Below are 20961 nucleotides of genomic sequence, written 5' to 3' on the forward strand. Positions count from 1 at the left end.
AAAATTGTCTCCAAATTCAGAGTTTGCATGATTGTATATAGACAGTAGACAGGCTCTGGACACTGGTCTTGTGTGCTCAAGGATGCATGTCTTCAGTTGTGGGTTACATGATGACATCATTGAAATCAAATTATTGAAATGTAGACACTGGCTTTACCTTCTTCTTATCTCTTTTCTCAGTACTGTATAGCCAAATTATTGCCATCCTTTTGTAAACACCTGGTTATAACGACGCTTTAGCAGCCAATCACATCACTGACCGTTACCACTTTGTAATAACCATAGTCAATGACCAACCTGTCCTTTCACTTACTAGTCAAAGTAGCCAGCAACATTGATGTCAGTTAACAAAGAATACATTTGGGCCCCTCCCTAGATTGTCCAGGACATCAACAAGTCCTTTCAGATGATCGTTGGGCGACCTTTTCACACTTTTCAATCTGTATTCTGAACCTCTAGCTATCAACATCATAAATTGAACTTTTATATTTACATGATGTCACAGCAAACAAGGACTGATGTAAGAGTGATACGATAAAAGACATTGCCTCCCCTTTCCCATCATTTGATCTCTTGATGGATGCTGCTCCTCTGTAGCTTTGCTGCTTTTACACTGTGATGGCTGAAGCTTGGGATGATATAAGTTTTTTAAGTCTGTACACAATCTCCCTAAAAAATAAATATTTTAATGCTTTGTAAGAATATCTCTTACCTGTAGAACAGTTTACGAAAGACTACACACCTGCTGTCATGGCGCAGACGATCAGTTCCGGGAAAAGAAACCATATTTGGAAAGCTTTTATTTATAAAATATAACCATGAATAGAATGTCATAGAATAAGTCATAAAAAGCATATCACTAAAATAATATACAGAGAAGTATATACAGTCTGTGTGGAGGTGTGAAAGAGACAGTTTATTATACCAGTGTGTGTCACAAAGATTCATTGTTTTTTAATTATTGTTATATAACCGAAACGGTATCTTGTGATATAATAAAATAAATTGTAGACAATTTTAATTCCATGGTTACATTTTATTATCCAGTTTAAATAACATGCAACTCGGTACTACATGTCTCTAGTTTGGAGTCTGTTGTGGCTTTTTTCACAAGAGAATAACATGATTTTAAAAAGGTGTGAAATATAGAGCACGAGTAGTTTTGTGCATTCACAGTTAATGACCAGTAGATTCTATGACACAAAAGGCATGAGATGAAATAAAGCACTTTACTATTTATCTATCAAGAGTACATCTAACAACCTTTAAAAACAAAGTTAAATGTGAAACCAATAAATGCACGTACAGTATTACATATATCATACATAAGACAGTTCAAACATTTATTTTTAAATGCATTCTTGCATCAGTCTTCATGCTTTAACATTTAAAAGACCGAATAAGTGAGAAATTAAAATTAAACCATGAAACCAATCTACTTAACATTTTTCTTTTTGAATATGAAGATAACCGACGTGTAAGTGATAAAATAATATAACACGACAACCAGACGAAGAAATGAACTAATTTTTTTGAAATCAAGATTTTAATTTAGTTATAATTACATTTCGATACAACTTTTTCTAAGCTTTACGGGGTCTTTGCAGCGCTAGCATTTTAAAGTAACTAATAGCCATCAACAAAATAAATTGCATCCACACCTCTTTTCTGCAATATACTAAAACTAATGAGTACAATTTACACGAGTTATGACGTGAAATAAAGAATTGCAATTCATGTAAAAAATGGAAAATCAAAGCACATACGCTCAGCAATCCCAACGATATTTAGTCAACTACTTTCAGTCGTGGATTATAAGATTCTAAAAGAAACATTTTGGCCTAGAAATGACATTTTCAGCGGATTGGCAAAATGAAACGACTGGTTTGCCGTACAGACTTTTGTTCCTTTCGTCAAAAACATAGAAATGAAAAATATTTGAATAATTAGCATCATTTACTAAATTAAACAAACAATACAGTGATTTATCAGCAAAAATAATGAAGGTTATAGGCGTTCTAATTCAACATTGTTTCTGTAGTAAATGTTTAGTTATATGATATATGTGAGAACAGTAATCTAAGATATCCAGAACACTGTACAGGAGTGAATTACCATACACCTTGACAAAACACGAAACATCAAGGTCTGTAAGAAAAAGCAAGTATGTACCACTGTTTCTGTTAAACATTTCAAACAATTCTCTGTTAAAAATCGAGTGCATATGGAATCCTCAAACCAAAACAGCGACTGAATGAGAAACGCTAAAAATAGAAATGACAGACCACAGCCCCGTCACGTGCTTGTGTCCCGTAGCCTTCAGGTGAACAGGAGCGTTGAATGGTGAGTAGACAGTAGTTAAAATGTGTAAGGGCAAAAAGGTCAATACATTTCAGAAAGGTCACCAGGATATTTCAGGACCAAACCATCGCCACATCCAATAAGCAAGCGTCCGTTAAGGTCAAGGTTCAGAGCTGTGGGCCGCACAATGTTCCCACTTCCGGGCAGGTAGTCGACGAACGTCAGGCCAGTCGCACTGACTTTTGTCACGTGCACACTGTCGTTCATCCAATCAGCGATCAGCAGCAACTCTTCGCCATAGAAGCAGACGTCTGTCGGGAAGAAGGGTTGTTTCGGTGACTCGTAGGTCGCTATGGGGTCATTAGACATCCTAGAGTAAAGTCGTACAACACGGTCACCATTTTCCGGTGCATTCTCATTAGTCATTATTGCTTCATAACTTGAATTTTCATCTACATCTTGATGCTCCTCTTCGTCTACCACAGCAAAGTAAGATCCAGGAAGGTTTGCGTCAAAGTTATGTATTTTGTTTACCCTTGGAGAAAGCAGACGGTCGCTTAAATGGAATGTTTCTTTTCCATCTTCCTGTTTTAGCACCATTGGACTAATATAGCCCTCTGCATGATTCTGAAACAGACTAAACATGCTTGTACTCTTGGAACCAAATCTCCTGATCTCTGAGTTTTTCCATTCCCAAATATAAGATTTACGTGTGACGCATGTTACCCGCTTTTTAAAACTTTGAATTATACCTTTAGAGCCTGCAGACTCCCAGTTCACGTATTTCACTTTGGAAAAGTCACCTCCTGTTCCTCCATAAAAGACATCAATAATTTTATCCTCTTTTTGCCGAAAAGCGTGCACTTCCCTACATTCGCTATCATCTAATTGACCCAAGCATTCCATGTCCACGTTTTGTACAATCGGAAAGTCCAGTCTGACTGGGGTCCCAATGAACCTCTTGATGTCCTCTTTAATGTCGTTGTTGAAGTCGCCATGGAGGCCGGGACAGAAACGCGTATCAGGCAGTCTGTATTCAAGTTCTTTTAGGCGCTCGAAGCTTCCTTTTCCCTTTGTTATCTCTTTCTGCACCTGCAGGACATCCGTGTCACAGGCAAAAGTCAATGCTAGTTTAGTGCGGTTTTTAAGCTGTAGAAGGGAGTCAAGTTCGCTTTGTACTCGCTGTGTGTCAGAAGCCATTTCTTTTTCCAAACTATCGGAGATTTCTTTCAGTTGTTGCTGTGCTTGGTCATGACATTCTTTTGCCATTGCTACAATAAAGTCAAACCGGTCTTGAATCTGTAGGAAACGGAAACATTGTTTCTGGATAAAATCTTTACGTCATGAACAGCGTTATATTTTTTAATCGTAAGTATTATATACCCAAGAATCATATTACAACAGTCTGTCGCGGTTTCTTCTCTGTGTGTGTGTGTGTTTGTGTGGTGGGTGAGAGAGAGAGCATTTACCAACCTGTTTCGAGATTCCATTTCGCTTCTCTTGTGCTCGTTTTTCATTTTCTTTCAAACATTCCAATTTGTTGGTCACGTTGTCAATGGAATCCTCTAGACGATGCAGTTACTGTTCAATGGTTTGCTTACAACGAGTTGCGGCCTCAGACAGATCTTCGGTAGCGTGCCCATCGTGTCTAGTCAGCTTACATCTAATACAAATGGCTTGGTCACACTGTGTACAGTAGAATATGACATTTTCTTTACTGTGAACAGAACACATCGAATTGCTTTCATCACTGCGTGCCTGCTCCAGAGCTTCTTCCGTGAAGTAGAAGTTGACTTGTAGAGCACACACACCACCTAGTGGTACCACAAAGTGAGCTCTACAGGTAGGACATGGGATGGTGTTTCCGTGGCGATTTGCCAGTTGCTCAAGGCACGCTAGACAGAAACTGTGATAACAGGGCAGGAATCTCGGGGATGTGTAAATTTCTCTGCAGACAGCACATGTCATGTTTATCTGAGTAGAAGCCATGTCTGAAGCTGAAATAGAAGTATGCATGGAATTAAATCAAGAGATAGCTGGAATATTTCCAGGGTTGTCCATGGGATATATTTTTCCATCCCATCCCATCCCACGGGATTTTTATTATATATTATTAATGTGGAATACCGTTCAAATAAAATCATTAAATTTATGAAAGTTTAGGTATAGTGTCTACTAAATAGGACTACATGTACAAAGAGACATGCATTATCTACTCTATATCTTCCAAGTTAGATTTCATAATAAATAATCTATAATAATTGGTTAAAATATGAAAATACCGGAAGTGCTTTAACCTTAAAGGGTTGGTACAATTCAAAACAGAACTTTTATCATCTTTTTGAAGAGACAGGATACATTTCGTACATTCACCATCTCAGAAGTATCACTTTCATTAAAGTATCATTTTAATTACATGGAACTTTTATACCAAACCATGAAACATAGCAAACTAGACATACACACCGCCAGACAATTTGAAGATATATTTGCAGGTAATGAAATTAAATATAAATGTAACGCTACCACTTCAAACATCTACACCAAAGAAAAACAACTTGAAATTGCATTAATGTTTTGTCTCAGTCTGATTTCCCAACATTGCTTTAGGTATTTCTGCAATGGCTTCAAGCAAATATCAAACTTTATCTCTTTTCTAACTCACGTTGTGGTGGAGGACGACGGGGAGAGATTGTCATAAGAAATGGCTGACACCACCAGGGAATGAGGTGCAATTATGTGATGATGAACAGTTTTCTTTGTAGGGACAAGCTGACTTCATGTGCCATACACTCACTGCTTCGTGTTGATAGTTGGTGTTGTCAATAGAAGTAAAACGAAATACTGTCTATCAAACTACTCAAGTCATTCACATACAGTAGGTCTTCCGTCACATTACAACCTACCCAAAGTGAGCTCCTACAAAAGAACCTACTTAACTGAATGAATATGTCTTACCTGTATAACAGGTATAAAGAACAAACTGACGTCTTCTGTAATGGCTCTGGAGCCAGTTTCGAGACAAGTAAAATATAGTAAAGCTTTATATTTATAGAATACACCCAGTCTGGTAATAATCATGACTGGAACATGACATTATATATATGGTGATTGGCCTTATTATCCCAAAGTTCATGTTTTTATTGTCTAGCAGAGCTTTATGCTTAGGTTAAAATATTATTGTTTAATCACACATCAATCGCTGCACCTTACTGCCTATTTTAAGCAGATTTATTGATTCTCTCTCTCTCTGGTGGATATTCCCGATTTTATAAAAAAAGTCTGTCACGTCCTAGATACACTTTCGACTCTTGCATAATAAAACTAGCAATAAAGTTGACTTATATAGCACAATCATCATCATCATTCCTTGCTACTCCTCGAGGAGCATAGGGCCGCAACAAATATAGCACAATACCTCAAGCTTATTGCTCTGTAGACAACCCCAGCCGACGACGATGGCGATGGCGACAACGACAAAGAAAGAAGAGAAAGACTAAGCAACGGAGCGTGAAGCAAAGGAAGATCACCACAGACAGAAAGTGGAGATCAGACCAAATCGTGTTTAAAGCACGTACACGCACATCAGTCTCTCACCTATGTAAGCATAGATAAAGCGGCTATCTCACCTGGATATACCTGGAGATACCTCCAGCACAGAGACCATTTAAATATCACTTTAAGAACCAACTTCAGGTGACCATGAGATAATGTAGTCATTTTTTAGTTAGCCCGGCACTGTTCTTGATAAATGAATCTCATTTCTTTCTCGGTGACAAGAGGTCAATATTATTTTCTTGAAAAATAAAAGATTTTATTCATCCCAGAAGGAGATTTATGGCAGATCGAGATAAAAGCACAAAAAATAGACTAATAACAGGTACAAACCTAAACATTTGAGCCAACTGCTTCATGACAGGTTGTGTTTGGGCCATGTACATTGTGAAACACACTTACAAGTCTCGTGCACATGGGCCTTATGCGCTAAATATCCTACAAATACTTTAGTTTGAAAATATATCTTACCTTTCTTACCTTTTGTCGAACAGAAGAAACTATGTACACGTCTACAACCACATACCTTGTGACATACCTGGAAAGGCAACAGCACGATGAGTAGGGAGCTATTTTCGTACGAAACAGAGGAAATTCCTAGAAACTGATTTTAGTTTTCGTTTTCGGTAAGTTCTTTTGTCAGCTTAGATCATCGAAGGTTTTGGCTTTAACAGTTAGAACGACTCCCAGCACAATGCTTCTCCTCAACCTTCTCATTTCCGTTTATTTCTACTTTCAACTTGTCATCCTCTACTGAATCATGAAGATGTTAGTTTATTATTACAATATATACCAGCAGAGGTTAAGCTCAAGGTTTATGTCACTGTGCAGTGTTGGTGTGAACAGTAAAGCAATATTATGATCTGCGAGTAGCATGCGAAAGATTTCCGTCCTCAAAACAAAACTCTAACTAAACGATAGTTGTATTCCACGCGATAATAATATACAAAATAAACTGCGCATAAATGCTAAAACTTACCGATAAGTATATATATATTTACTGACTGAGCAGATCACGAACCAGGTAAAAAAAAGGTTCAGTTAAAAAGGTATTGGAACATATCAAAGCACTGTTCAGTCTACTGAACTGCTAAAGCGATTCGCATGTAAACCTAATAATGCCAAATGTCGGTTACTATTTGACGCGAAACATAAACCCATTACAAATATATAAGTATATGAATAAAAATATATAAAAGATTCTTACCTTTGTAGAAATTTAGTAAGGGACTACATGCAGCTGAGGTGCACGCCACCTGTTTGTAATAAAGATAATCACAGGAGTGGAAGGAGATTTGTTTTTATTTAGCAGGACGCAGTGCTCGCGGTTATTTTCAGTAACTGACTTCAGTTTCGCTAACGGGAGTTTCTACTTTCGCTTTATGGCAACCAAAGTTTTGACTGAAATAAGGTGAAGTGAAAAACAAGTAAATTAAAACAGCAGTTGATGTTGGCAAATCAACTTCTACACCCCGGCAGTGTTTTGAGAGTCCACAATACAGTCTACATTGTATCCGAAGTCCGTGTCACTCCTTCAGTAAATCATAGGAACACATTTCCCTATTGCTGAAGCACAAATTTTAAGCAATATTGATATGCATTCAATACCTTGTTATTGAATTATTTAATTTAGATGTGAGTTGCCGAATGTAGTTCATGAAATGTCTTACCAATATGTGTATAAGTCTATTATTCTGTCGACCAGAGCCTGCATTGCCTATACATGTACTCATAAACTGTTCAGGCCGATCTTGAGAGATTGTTATTACAACACGGGTATCGTCTGGCCGATTGTCAGGTTTCATCCAACATGTAGCTGCCTGCAGCTCTGTGAGTTCTGTAAACCTGTCTGGAAACAGTAACTCGTATCAGACAGTTCTTGACATCGCTCTGTTGCTTCCCCTATTTCATGTTTTCCTCAACCAGCAGGTCCTCCCTTGTACACTCCAAATGATGAGGAAGGGAGCTCATCGTGTTTGAACTCGTTTTTTTTAAAGTCATTAATTGAAAGAGAGAACGGACAGTTGTATGGCGCAAAATACTGCGCAGTCACGGTTCGTGGAAAAGGTCTCATGCCACTTCACAAATTAGTTTGTGTAGACTCATTTCTGATTGTCACACCTTACACAATCAGATACTGAGTCTACGACAGATACACGGGGTCTGAGTAAAGGACGGTCTTCTCTGGACGACAGTCTAAGTCAATGAATAAATCCCTTCATCCACTTGGTTTATTGAATTCTCTACCACAAAGGACTACTGCACGTATGAGTATCAGGAAAGAATAAATGGAGTATGAGTTCAAGTGTAAGTCATGATAAAACTAAACAGTAATCTCATGATGTGTGGGTAACATGTGATATTGTGTCGTGTACTTCTCACTCACCATTTACGGTGATGTGGAGATATTTGAACTTTCCTTTCGTCTTGTATCTTGACCCATCTGTACCAAGGAGAAATGGTTGTGTCTCTTCTGTTTGTTACACTTAATTAAATAACTTACTTTTCACTTGACGAAGCCTTCTTATTGTTATCTTTTAATGCTATGTTCGAATGCCATTATTTGTTTGTAATTAGCTATAGGTTTTGCAGGTTTTCATCTTGCTGCGTAGACGCACTTCAGTGAGGTTATAAGACTCGTGTGATGTGCCGACAGGGTAAAGAATAAATTGCACTTGAGATCTCTTTTTATGCAAATTATTTGTCGTCTTTCTCTGTGTATATATATATATGGCACTCATACACATATAACGTGTCACATTCTCTTTCAAAGTCAGACTAACCACTCACTGTGGCGCTTTGGAAGCACGAGTTGTCCACCCTCTGTCTAGTATCGTGGTATATTTAATTTCAAAATAAGAGTTATTCCGACATTGGTGGTTTCTCAATTAGACATGGATTTGCACTCCAACAACCGAAAATGACAAAAAATAGTAAGCAATGTTTACATTCTAATATGTATTCTAATAAATATGTTTGTTGTGCAGTTTATGTTTGTATATTATGAACTTATCATTCTTCTCATTTCTATTCTCATTCTCCGTCCCATAGAGTTAAAATCGTTCATTTGAATTTAGTAGAACAAAACAATCTAGTCACACCACGTTAATGTTTCAAAATGCTCTTTAAAATTGTGTTTCACAGAAGGTTGTCTTTAATGTTGATTACTGGTTAATAATATATAAAAAAAACAAGAGGTCGCGAGTTTCTGGCCTTGGTTTGCTGGGAAGATTGATTTAAAAAAATAGTAACTATTTTCAGTAACAGCTGTTCAAAAAACTACGAACAAGACCGACTATATCCGTACATCTGAAACCACATCATCACACGTGAAGGACATGTATTATGAAAGAACTGTTTCAGTTCTTAGCCACTCTGACCCCATGCATGTCCAGACCATCATGGAATACATTATCGTATAAAGTGGTACATAAACAGTTAAGAATACATTCAGAGAAAGGAGTTTGCAGGATAAATCATTTTTGTACAGAAGCATGCACCGATGCATTAGATACTAATGTTGAACTTTCGTTTTATAAACAAGCAGTACATTACTTTCACATCGATAAGTGTACCTCATTAACAATGATATTTTTTGACACGAGTAATTCACTACCTTCCTTCTTATGAGCATTTTAAAAACTTATTTTATTAAGACTTATTTTTTTTTTAATCTGTACAAAATCTCCCTAAATTTTTTTTTTGAGTTGTAATAATATCTCTCACTCGTAGAACACTCCACACCTGCTGTCATGGCGCAGGGATCAGTTCTGGGAAAACAAACCATATATGGGAAGCTTTTAATTATTTATAGAGCACAGCCATGACTAGAATGTGACATCATGTTTGTAGATGTCCATAGTGAGTGACTCTATTATCCCAAAGTTCATGTTCTCATTGTATAGGAATGAACTAAAGTACGATTAGTTTACAATTATGGTCAAACTATTATTTAATCACACATCGATCTTGAAAAATTACTGTTATTTTAAGCACATTTATAGACCTCGCCCTCTGGTGGAAATTCCCGATTTCATAGTAGATGTTTCAAGTAACCACCAACTCGTTCATAATAATAATAACAAATTGAACTTAATACCGGAGATATTGCAACCATATAGACAATATTGTTGCTCGTTACACATTATACTAATTACTATCGACGATTACAAAGAAAGAGTGAGCACTGCATTAGGTAAAAAGAGATAACTACAGATATAAAGTCAATCATAGATAAAATCGATCTTGTTTTTTTATACAATTGAGTAACATGTAACTAGAGACTTGTGCTACGTTCTGTAGACATCACCTGACTGGCATAATTAGGACTTTATCTGACATTTATAAACCAACAACATCTTGTAGGAGGCAGAGCTACGAAGAGTGTTTTACATGTGAGTGATTAGTAAATGAGGATAAATGACCTTATAGGGTCAAAGGTGTAGTACTCCGCTACATAGAAAAAATCCCCAGGCCTCCAACCCCGATGGCCCTCCTACATTAGGACTGAAAATACTACACTACAGACTTGAAACACAATATCTGCATGAGTAATTAAATCCCTTCCTATGGACTACATTCCCTTGGTATCTTCTCTGTACCTCAAACCTTCGTAATACCGGAGCAGAGAATAAGTCATAAAAAGCATATCACTAAAATAATATACAGAGAAATATACAGCATGTGTGTAGGTGTGAAAGAGAGAGTTTATTATACCAGTGTGTGTCATAGAGATTCATTGTTTTTAATTATTGTAATATAACCAAAATAGTATCTTGTGATATAATAAAATAAATTGTAGACAATTTTAATTCCATGGCTATATTTTATTATCCAGTTTAAATAACATGCAACTCGTTACTACATGTCTCTAGTTTGGAGTCTGTTGTGGCTTTTTCACAAGAGAATAACATGCTTTAAATAGGTGTGAAATATAGAGCACTAGTAGTTTTGTGCAGGCTCAACTAAGGACCAGTAGATTTTATAACACAAAAGGCATGAGGTGAAATAAAGAACTTTACTATTTATCTATCAAGAGTACAACCTTTTAAAAGAAAGTTAAATGTGAAACCAATAAATGCACTTACAGTATTACATATATCATACATAAAACAGTTCAAACATTTTTGCATCAGTTTTCACGCTTTAACAGTTAAAAGACCGAATAAGTAAAAAATTAAAATTAAACCATCAAATCAATCCACTTGACATTTTCCTTCTGAATATGAAGATAACTGACGTGTAAATTATAAAATAATATAACACGACATCCAGACACAGAAATGAACTAAATTTCTCAAACCAAATTTTTAATTTATTTATAAATACATTTCGATACAACTTTTTCTCAGCTTTAAGCGCTCTGTGCAGCGCTAGCATTCTAAAGTAACACATCAACACAAAAAATTGTATCCACACCTCTTTCTCTGCAATATACTAGAACAAATGAATACAATTTACACGAGTTAACATGTGAAATAAAGAATGGAAATTCTTGTTAAAAAAGTAAAACCAAAGCACATACGCTCAGCAATCCCCACGATGTTTAAGCACTACTTACAGTCGTGGATTATAAGATTCTGAAAGAAATATTTTGGGCACGAAATGACATTTTCAGCGGATTGGCAAAATGAATCGACTGGTTTGCCGTACAGACTTTTGTTCCTTTCGTCAAAAACAGAGAAATGACAAATATTTGAGAAATTAGCATCATGTAACAAATTAAATAAAAATACAGTGATTTATCAGCAAAAATAATGAAGGTTACAGGCGTTCCCAATAACCATTATTTCAGTAGTAAGTGTTTAGTTATATGTTATGTGTGAGAACAGTAAACTAAGACAGTGATGCCCAACCTTTTTCGGCCTACGGGCCATATACATTTCAGACATGCGTGTCAGGGGCCGCTTCACCGCAAAAAATACAAAAAAAATAAAAAAAAAATAGAGCAGATACCATTTTTATTAGAAACAAGCTGTACTTACCATTAATTATGTACTAATTAGTGGGATATTTGAAGTTGTTTACCGAAACCAACTTCTGAATCTCCGGCCTCATCGTAGAGACACCAAGTCGGAGAACTGAATCGAAATGTTCGTCCATCGAAAAAAAGATTGGGAAACGCCCCTACGTAGGGATAAATACTTCTTCCATTTTTTTTCGTTTTTTAGGTCTTTTTTTATTACTAACATGCCGATTTCCTGCACTGTGGGCAGAAGTTTCGCGGGCCGGATGGCACCGCGTCGCGTGCCGGATATGGCCCGCGGGCCGTAGGTTGTGCATCCCTGAACTAAGATATCCAGAACATTGTACAGGAGTGCATTACTATACACCTTGACAAAAAACGAAACATCAAGGTCTGTAAGAAAAAGCAAGTAGGCATCACTCTTTCTGTAAAACATTTTAAACAATTCTCTTTTAAAAATCGAGTCATTATGTTATCCACATTATATTATCTACACAAAAAAAATAGTAAAAATAGAAATGACAGGCCACAGCCCCGTCACGTGCTTGTGTCCCGCAGCCTTCAGGTGAACAGGAGCTTGGAATGGTGAGTAGACAGTAGCTAAAATGTGTAAGTGCAGAAAGGTAAATCCATTTGCAGGAAAGAAATCAACTGACCACATTACTCCTGTACTTCGTGACCTACATTGGCTTCCTGTGGAGAAGCGAATTGAGCACAAATTGTTAACCTTAACCTATGGCTGTCTTCACGACCTTACGCCTGTCTATCTACAAGAACTCATTCGCTGTTACCAACCCCAGCGGAACCTTCGTTCAGCAGCACACTTCAGACTTGAACGACCGAGTGTTCAGTCAGGGAATGCTAATAAGAAGACTGCGGGTTTCAGATCCTTCTCCAATGTAGCCCCTCTTTTGTGGAACTCGCTTCCCCTCTCGACCAAGGAGTCTGATAGTATTGCATCTTTCAAGAAAAATCTTAAGACTCACTTGTTTAAACTTTTTTGAAGTTTTCATTTGACCTGCAGTTTGGTGGCTGCTGGGATCACCGCGCATTGAGCGCATCTTTGTGATGCGGTTACTAGCGCGCTATAAAACTACATCATCATCATCATCATCCATTTCATAAATGTCAGCAAGATAGTTTAGGACCAAACCATCGCCACATCCAATAAGCAGGTGGCCGTTAAGGTCAAGGTTCAGAGCTGTGGGCCGCACAATGTTCCCACTTCCGGGCAGGTACCAGACGAACGTCAGGCCAGTCGAACTGACTTTTGTCACGTGCACACAGTCGTTCATCCAATCAGTGATCAGCAGCAAATTTTCGTTATAGAAGCAGACGTCTGTCGGGAAGAAGGGTTGTTTCGGTGACTCGTAGGTCGCTATGGGGTCATTAGACATGCTAGAGTAAAGTCGTACAACTCGGTCACCATTTTCCCGTGCATTCTCTTTACTCATCATTGCTTCATAACTTGAATTTTCATCTTCATCTTGATTCTCCTCTTCGTCTACCACAGCAAAGTAAGATCCAGGAAGGTTTGCGTCAAAGTTATGTACTTTTTGTACCCTTGGAGAAAGCAGACGGTTGCCTAAATTACATGTTTCTTTTCCCTCTTCCTGTTTTAGCACCATTGGACTAATATAACATAAGCCCTCTGCATGATTCTGAAACATACCAAACATGCTTGTACTCTTGGAACCAAATGTCCTGATCTCTGAGTCTTTCCATTCCCAAAAATAAGATTTACGTGTGACGCATGTTATCCGCGTTTCACATGAGTGAACTATAACTTTAGAGCCTGCAGACCCCCAGTTCACGTATATTTCTTTGGAAAAGTCACCTCCTGTTCCTCCATAAATGACATCAATACTTTTATCCTCTCTTTGCCGAAGAGCGTGCACTTCCCTACTTTCCCTATCATCACATTGACCCAGGCATTCCATGTCCACGTTTTGTACAATCGGAAAGTCCAGTCTGACTGGGATCCCAATCAACCTCTTGATGTCCTCTTTAATGTCGTTGGTGAAGTCGCCATGGAGGCCGGGACAGAAACACATATCAGGCAGTCTGTCTTCAAGTTCTTGTAGGCACTCGGAGCTTCCTTTTCCCTTTGTTATCTCTTTCTCCACCTGCAGGACCTCCGTGTCACTGGCCGAAGTCAGGGCCAGTGTGGTGCGGTTTTTAAGCTGAAGAAGGGAGTCAAGTTCGCTTTGTACTCGCTGTGTGTCAGAAGCCATTTCATCTTCCAAACTATTGGACATTTCTTCCAGTTGTTGGTGTGCTTGGTCATGATATTCTTTTGCCATTGCTACAATAAAGTCAAACCGGACTTGAATCTGTTGGAAATGGAAACAGTATTTCTGGATAAAATCTTTTATATTTCATAAAAAGCATTATATTTTTAATCTTTTATTATTGTATACTCAAGAAGCCTCTTACAACAGTCTGTCGTGGTTTCTTCTCTGTGTGTTTGTGCTGTGGGTGAGAGAGAGAGAAATAAAAGAATAGAGGGAACATTTACCAACCTGTTTCGAATTTCCATTTCGCTTCTCTCGGGCTAGTTTCTGATTTCTTTTCAAACATTCTAATTGGTTTGTGACGTGGTCAATGGATTCCTCTAGACGATGCAGTTCCTGTTTAATGGTGTGCTGACAACGACTTGCGGCCTCGGACAGATCTTCGGTTACATGCCCCTCGTGTCTAGTGAGCTTACATCTCATACAGATGGCTTGGTCACACTGTGTACAGTAGAATAGGACACGTTCTTTAGTGTGTACAGGACACTTTGAATGGCTTTCATCTCTACGCGCCTGCTCTAGAGCTTCGTCCGTGAAGTAGAAGTTGACTTGTAGATCACACACACCACCTGGCGGTACAGTAGCAGGAGCTCTACAGGTAGGACACGGGATGGTGTTTCCATGGCGATTTGCCAGTTGCTCCAGGCACTCTAGACAGAAGGTGTGATGACAGGGCAGGAATCTCGGAGATGTAAAAACTTCTGTGCATATTGCACATGTCATGTTTATCTGTACAAAAGCCATGTCTGAGGATGCCATGATAGTGTGCCTGGAATCAAATCAAGAGATTACGGGGATATTTCTCTACAGTTTACAAGAAAAGAAAAGCACGAGATTATAAGTTATTGAAATGCTTAACTTTCTTAGTCTATAACATATACAAACAATTTTAGAGATGAAGTGTGTATTTTTATGGAAACTGGTTATTATTTTCCTTTTTAAGACTGTAGACAGAGGAAGTTAAACTGAAAAAATGGGTGATACCTGTAATATAAAATACATGAAAACGTCTACTCCCTCACTCTCTGTTCCAGAAATGAATTAAGTGAGTAGTACATTAACATCTTTATCAGTGTAATCACTGTTTTCTGAAGTGTTCCTCTCACTCAGAAACATGGAAGTCGCTCACTAAGTCATCTGCAATCACATTGCAGTGCTGCTGTCACTACCACACCACACACAATGTTATTTGTCACAGTCACAACACAGCTTTTGTGATGGATGTATCCGTGAACTATCAAAGATGAGATTTTATTGTCAACTTACATTTCAAGCATTGGAAAAGCTGTTTGAGCAAGGGGCGTTAATTAATACCGTGAGTCACATTCCTGAAAGATTGTTTCACTATTGTGTAGAGGGCCGGTAGTCCGACGTTGTTAGGTTTTGGCATGCAAGAAAAGTGCTGATGAATGCGATCCCAAAGTTTACCCCGTCCCAGAGTTAGTATATAAGGGCAGGGCTGAGACGAAACGGGGAAGAAGAGACGTCGGCTGATCAGAGAGAGCGCAGACACGTGACAGTAGGCGACAGCCTGACAGCGCCTCTGGCGATGTGGAGCAGCCGTGGCCATTGTACAAACACGTGTAATAAAGGTTCACACACCCGCTGACAAGTTCCTGCCTTTTGGTTGAGTGTTGGACTGTTGTGGTCACTGTTCGACCCCCTTACCACTCGGTTACAATTGTATCACGCGTGACACACTCCAACACATAAATGAACCCAACTTTCAGAATACATCCACATGAAAAAGTTTGCACAACAAGTTCATTGGATGCTAATAGGATTTCTTATCGTAAACTAGCAGTACATTACCTTCATACGTGTGTCATTCAAAAATAATTTATTTTAACATGCATTATTTACTGTGAACCTTGTAATTTCAATTTTATTATAAATGAACTTCAATAATTATTTAAAATCTGGAAATACCGAAAGTGCTTTAACCTTTAAGGGTTGGTATAATTCAAAACAATACTTTTATAATCTCTTGAAAAAGACAGGATACATTTCGTACATTCATCATCTCAGAAGTATCAATTTTATTAAAGTATCATTTTAATTACATGAAACTTTTGTATCATATTATGACACTTAGCAAACTAGACACCGCCCGACAATTTCAAAATATATTTTCAGGTAATGAGATGAAATCTTAATTTAATTCTACCACCTCAAATATCTACACCAAAGAAAAACTACTTGCCATTGCATTAACCTTTAATTAATCTTATTTAATTAATCTTATGTCCGAACGTTACTTTAGTTATTTCTGCCATGGCTTCAAGCAAATATCAAACTTTATCTAGTTTGTAACACGTTGTGGTGGAGGACGACGGGGAGAGATTGTCATAAGAAATGTCTGACACCACCAAGGGTCTGAGGTGCAATTATGTGATGATGAACAGTTTTCTAAGTAAGGACGAGCTGACTTCATGCGCCATACACTGGTCTCACTGAACTCACTGCTTCGTTTTGACAGCTGGTATTGTCAGTTGTATGAAAACAAAATACTGTCTATCGAACTACTAAAGCAATTCGCATACAGTAAGTCTTCACTCACATTAACTACAACCGACCCAAAGTGAGCTCCCTACAAAATAACCTACTTGAAGTAATAACTCTTACCTGTATAACAGGTATAAAGAACAAACTGACGTCTACTGTAATGGCTCTGGAACCAGTTTTGAGAAAAGTAAAATACAGTAAAGGTTTCTATTTATAGAATACACGGGGTCTGGTGGTAATCATGACTAGAACATGACATCATGTTTATAGATATCTATGGTGAGTGGCCTTTTTATCCCGAAGTTCATGTTTTTATTGTCTAGCACAGCTAGAGTTAAAAATATTATTGTTTAATCACACATTCATTGCTGCCTCTTGTAAGCAGATTTATGGATTCTCTCTCTGTGGTGAAAAATCCCGATTTTATAAAACGTCTTTCATGTCCTAGATAAGCTGTCGACTCTTACATAATAATAGTAGCAATAAAGTTGATTTATAGAGCACAATACCTCAGCAATATATCCAAGCCTATTGCTCTGTAGACATATAATAACCACAGCCAACGACGATGACGATGACAATGGCGACGACGAGAAACAAAGAAGTGAAAGACTGAGCAGAGGAGTGTTAAGCAAAGGAAGATCAACACAGACTGAAAATCGAGGTCAGACCAATTCGTGTTTAAAGCACATCGGCCGGTCGCCTAAGGAAACAGATAAACAAACCTGCTAACTCACCTGCATATACCTCCAGCACAGAGATCATTTAAATGTCACTGTAAGAACCAACTTCAGGTGACCATGAGATAATGTAGTCATATTTGAGTTAGTCTGGAATTGTTCTTGATAAACGAATCTCGAAATACATTCAAAGTAGTAGTAACCATTTTCAGTAGCAGCTCACAGAAGGCATCCAGTGATGAAATGATATGAAACCTCACAGTTCTTGTGTGTGGGTGTGTTTCTACCTCAGGCTAACAACAGGTACAACACCAAAACCTTTGAGCCAACTGCTTCATGACAGGCTGTGTTTGTGGCATGTACATTTGTGAAACACACCTAAAAGTCTCGTGTACATGGGCTTATGCGCTAAATCTCCTACAAATACCTTAGTATGAAAATATATCTTACCTTTCTTAGCTTTTGTTGAACAGAAGAAACTATCTACACGTCTACAATCATATTCCTTGTGACTGCTTCCCGTCAAGGCAACAGCACGATGAGTAGGGAGCTATTTTCGTACAAAAGATAGGAAATTCCCAGAAACTTATTTTAGTTTTCGTTTTCGGTAAGGTCTTCTGTCAGTTTATATCATCGAAGGTCCTGACTTTAACAGGTAGAACAACTCCCAGTACAATGCTTCTCCTCCCCTTCTCATTTCTGTTTATTGCTACTTTCAACTTGTCATCCTCTACTGAATCATGAAGATGTTTATTATTACAATATATACCAGCAGAGGTTAAGTTCAAGGTTTATGTCACTGTGCAGTGTTGGTGTGAACAGTAAAGCAATATTATGATCTACGAGTAGCATGCGAAAGATTTCCGTCCTCAAAACAAAACTCTAACTAAACGATAGTTGTATTCCACGTGAAAATAATATACAAAATAAACTAAAACTTACCGATAAGTATATATATATTTACTGATTGAGCATATCACGAACCAGGTAAAAAAAAGGTATTTGAACATATCAAAGCACTGTTCAGTCTACTGAACTGCTAAAGCGATTCGCATATAAACCTAATAATGCCAATTGTCGGTTACTATTTGACGCGAAACATAAGCTCATTACAAATATATAAGTATATAAATACAAATATATAAAAGATTCTTACCTTTGTAGAAATTTAGTAAGGGACTACATGCAGCTGAGGTGGTGCACGCCACCTGTTTGTAATAAAGATAATCACAGGATTGGAAGTAGATTTATTTTTATTTAGCAGGACGCATTTTCGCTAACGAGAGTTTCTACTTTCGCTTTATGGCAACCAAAGTTTTGAGTTAAATAACGTAAAGTGAAAAACAAGTAAATTAAAACAGCCGTTGATGTTGGCAAATCAGCTTCTACACCCCGGCAGTGTTTTGAGAGTCCACAATAAAGTCTACATTGTATCCGAAGTCCGTGTCACTCCTTCAGTAAATCATAGGAACACATTTCCCTATTGCTGCATCATAACTGTTAAGCAAAATTGATATGCATTCAATACCTTGTTATTGAATTATTTAATTTAGATGTGAGTTGCTGAACGTATTTCATGAAATGTCTTACCAATATGTGTATAAGTCTATTATTCTGCCGACCCGAGCCTGCATTGCCTATACATGTACTCATAAACGATCTTGAGAGATTGTACGGGTATCGTCTGGCCGATTGTCAGGTTCCATCCAAGATGTAGAGGCCTGCAGCTCTGTGAGTTCTGTACACCTGGAAACAGTAACTCGTATCAGACAGTTCTTGACTTCGCTCTGTTGCTTCCCCTATTTCATGTTTTCCTCTACCAGCAGGAGGTACCACCCTTGTACACGCCAAATGATGAGGAAGGGAGCTCATCGTGTTTGAACTCGTTTTTTTTTAAAGTCATTAATTGAAACAGAGAACGGACAGTTGTATGGCGCAAAATACTGCGCAGTCACGGTTCGTGGAAAAGGTCTCGTGCCACTTCACAAGTTAGTTTGTGTAGACTCATTTCTGATTGTCACACCTTACACAATCAGATACAGAGTCTACGACAGATACACGGGGTTCTGAGTAAAGGACGGTCTTCTCTGGACGACAATCTAAGTCAATGAATAAATCCCTTCATCCACTTGGTTTATTGAATTCTCTACCACAAAGGACTACTGCACGTATGAGTATCAGGAAAGAATAAATGGAGTATGAGTTCAAGTGTAAGTCATGATAAAACTAAACAGTAATCTCATGATGTGTGGGTAACATGTGATATTGTGTTGTGTACTTCTTACTAGCCATTCACGGTGATGTGGAGATATTTGAACTTTCCTTTCGTCTTGTATCTTGAGCCATCTGTACCAAGGAGAAATGGTTGTGTCTCTCCTGCTTGTTACACTTAATTAAATAACTTTCACTTGACGAAGCCTTCTTATTGTTGTTTTTTTATGCTATGTTTGAATGCCATTATTTGTTTGTAATTAGCTATAGGTTTTGCAGGTTTTCATCTTGCTGCGTAGACGCACTTCAATGAGGTTATAAGACTCGTGTGATGTGCCGACAGGGTACAGAATAAATTGCAGTTCAGATCTCTTTTTATGCAAATTATTTGTCGTCTTTTTCTGTGTGTATATATATATATCGCACTCATACACACATAACGTGTCACGTTCTCTTTCAAAATCAGACTAACCACTCACTGTGGCGCTTTGGAAGCACGAGTTGTCCACCCTGTGTCTAGTATCGTGGTATATTTAATTTCAAAATAAGAGTTATTCCGACATTGGTGGTTTCTCAATTAGACATGGATTTGCACTCCAACAACCGAAAATGACAAAAAATAGTAAGCAATGTTTACATTCTAATATGTATTCTAATAAATATATTTGTTGTGCAGTTGAAGTTTGTATATTATGAACTTATCATTCTTCTCATTTCTATTATCATTCTCCGTCCCATAGAGTTAAAATCGTTCATTTGAATGTAGTAGAAAAAAACAATCTAGTCACACCACGTTAATGTTTCAAAATGCTCTTTAAAATTGTGTTTCACAGAAGGTTGTCTTTAATGTTGATTACTGGTTAATAATATATGAAACAAACAAGTGGTCGCGAGTTTCTGGCCTTCGTTTGCTGGGAAGATTGATTTAAAAAAATAGTAGTAACTATTTTCAGTAACAGCTGTTCAAAAAACTACGAACAAGACCGACTATATCCGTACATCTGAAACCACATCATCACACGTGAAGGACATGTATTATGAAAGAACTGTTTCAGTTCTTAGCCACACTGACCCCATGCATGTCTAGTCCATAATGAAACACATTATCGTATGAAGTGATGCATAAACAGTTAAGAATACATTCAGAGAACGAGTTTGCAGGATAAATCATTATTGTACAACAGCATGAACCGATGCATTAGATACTAATGTTGAACTTTCGTTTTATAAACAAGCAACACATTACTTTCACATCGATAAGTGAACCACATTAACAATGATATTTTTTGACACTAGTAATTCACTATCTTCCTTCTTATGAGCATTTTAAAAACTTATTTTATTAAGACTTATTTTTTTTTAATCTGTACAAAATCTCCATAACATTTTTTTTTTTAGTTGTAATATTATCTCTCACTCGTAGAACACTACACACCTGCTGTCATGGCAC

At 37.6% G+C, this 20961-nt stretch overlaps 1 protein-coding gene across 3 annotated transcripts; it reads right to left on the minus strand.

Annotated features, from left to right (window-relative positions):
- Positions 1 to 12850: 12850 nt before the first annotated feature.
- LOC112558151 lies at positions 12851 to 17822 on the minus strand. 3 transcript variants are annotated; one of them, XM_025228409.1, is made up of 3 exons: positions 17751 to 17822; positions 14344 to 14884; positions 12851 to 14154 (listed from the first exon to the last, which is right to left on the minus strand). In XM_025228409.1, exons 2-3 carry the CDS (start codon positions 14872 to 14874, stop codon positions 12907 to 12909), a joined length of 1779 nt encoding a protein of 592 aa, XP_025084194.1. In that variant the 5' UTR covers positions 14875 to 14884; positions 17751 to 17822; the 3' UTR covers positions 12851 to 12906. The 3 variants fall into 3 exon arrangements, with proteins under 3 accessions (XP_025084194.1, XP_025084195.1, XP_025084196.1); XM_025228410.1 differs by lacking the exon at positions 17751 to 17822 and adding an exon at positions 17130 to 17734; XM_025228411.1 differs by lacking the exon at positions 17751 to 17822 and adding an exon at positions 16741 to 16838.
- Between the last annotated feature and the right edge of the window lie 3139 nt (positions 17823 to 20961).

Source organism: Pomacea canaliculata, linkage group LG2, assembly GCF_003073045.1.
Source record: "Pomacea canaliculata isolate SZHN2017 linkage group LG2, ASM307304v1, whole genome shotgun sequence".
Classification (NCBI taxonomy): domain Eukaryota; kingdom Metazoa; phylum Mollusca; class Gastropoda; order Architaenioglossa; family Ampullariidae; genus Pomacea; species Pomacea canaliculata.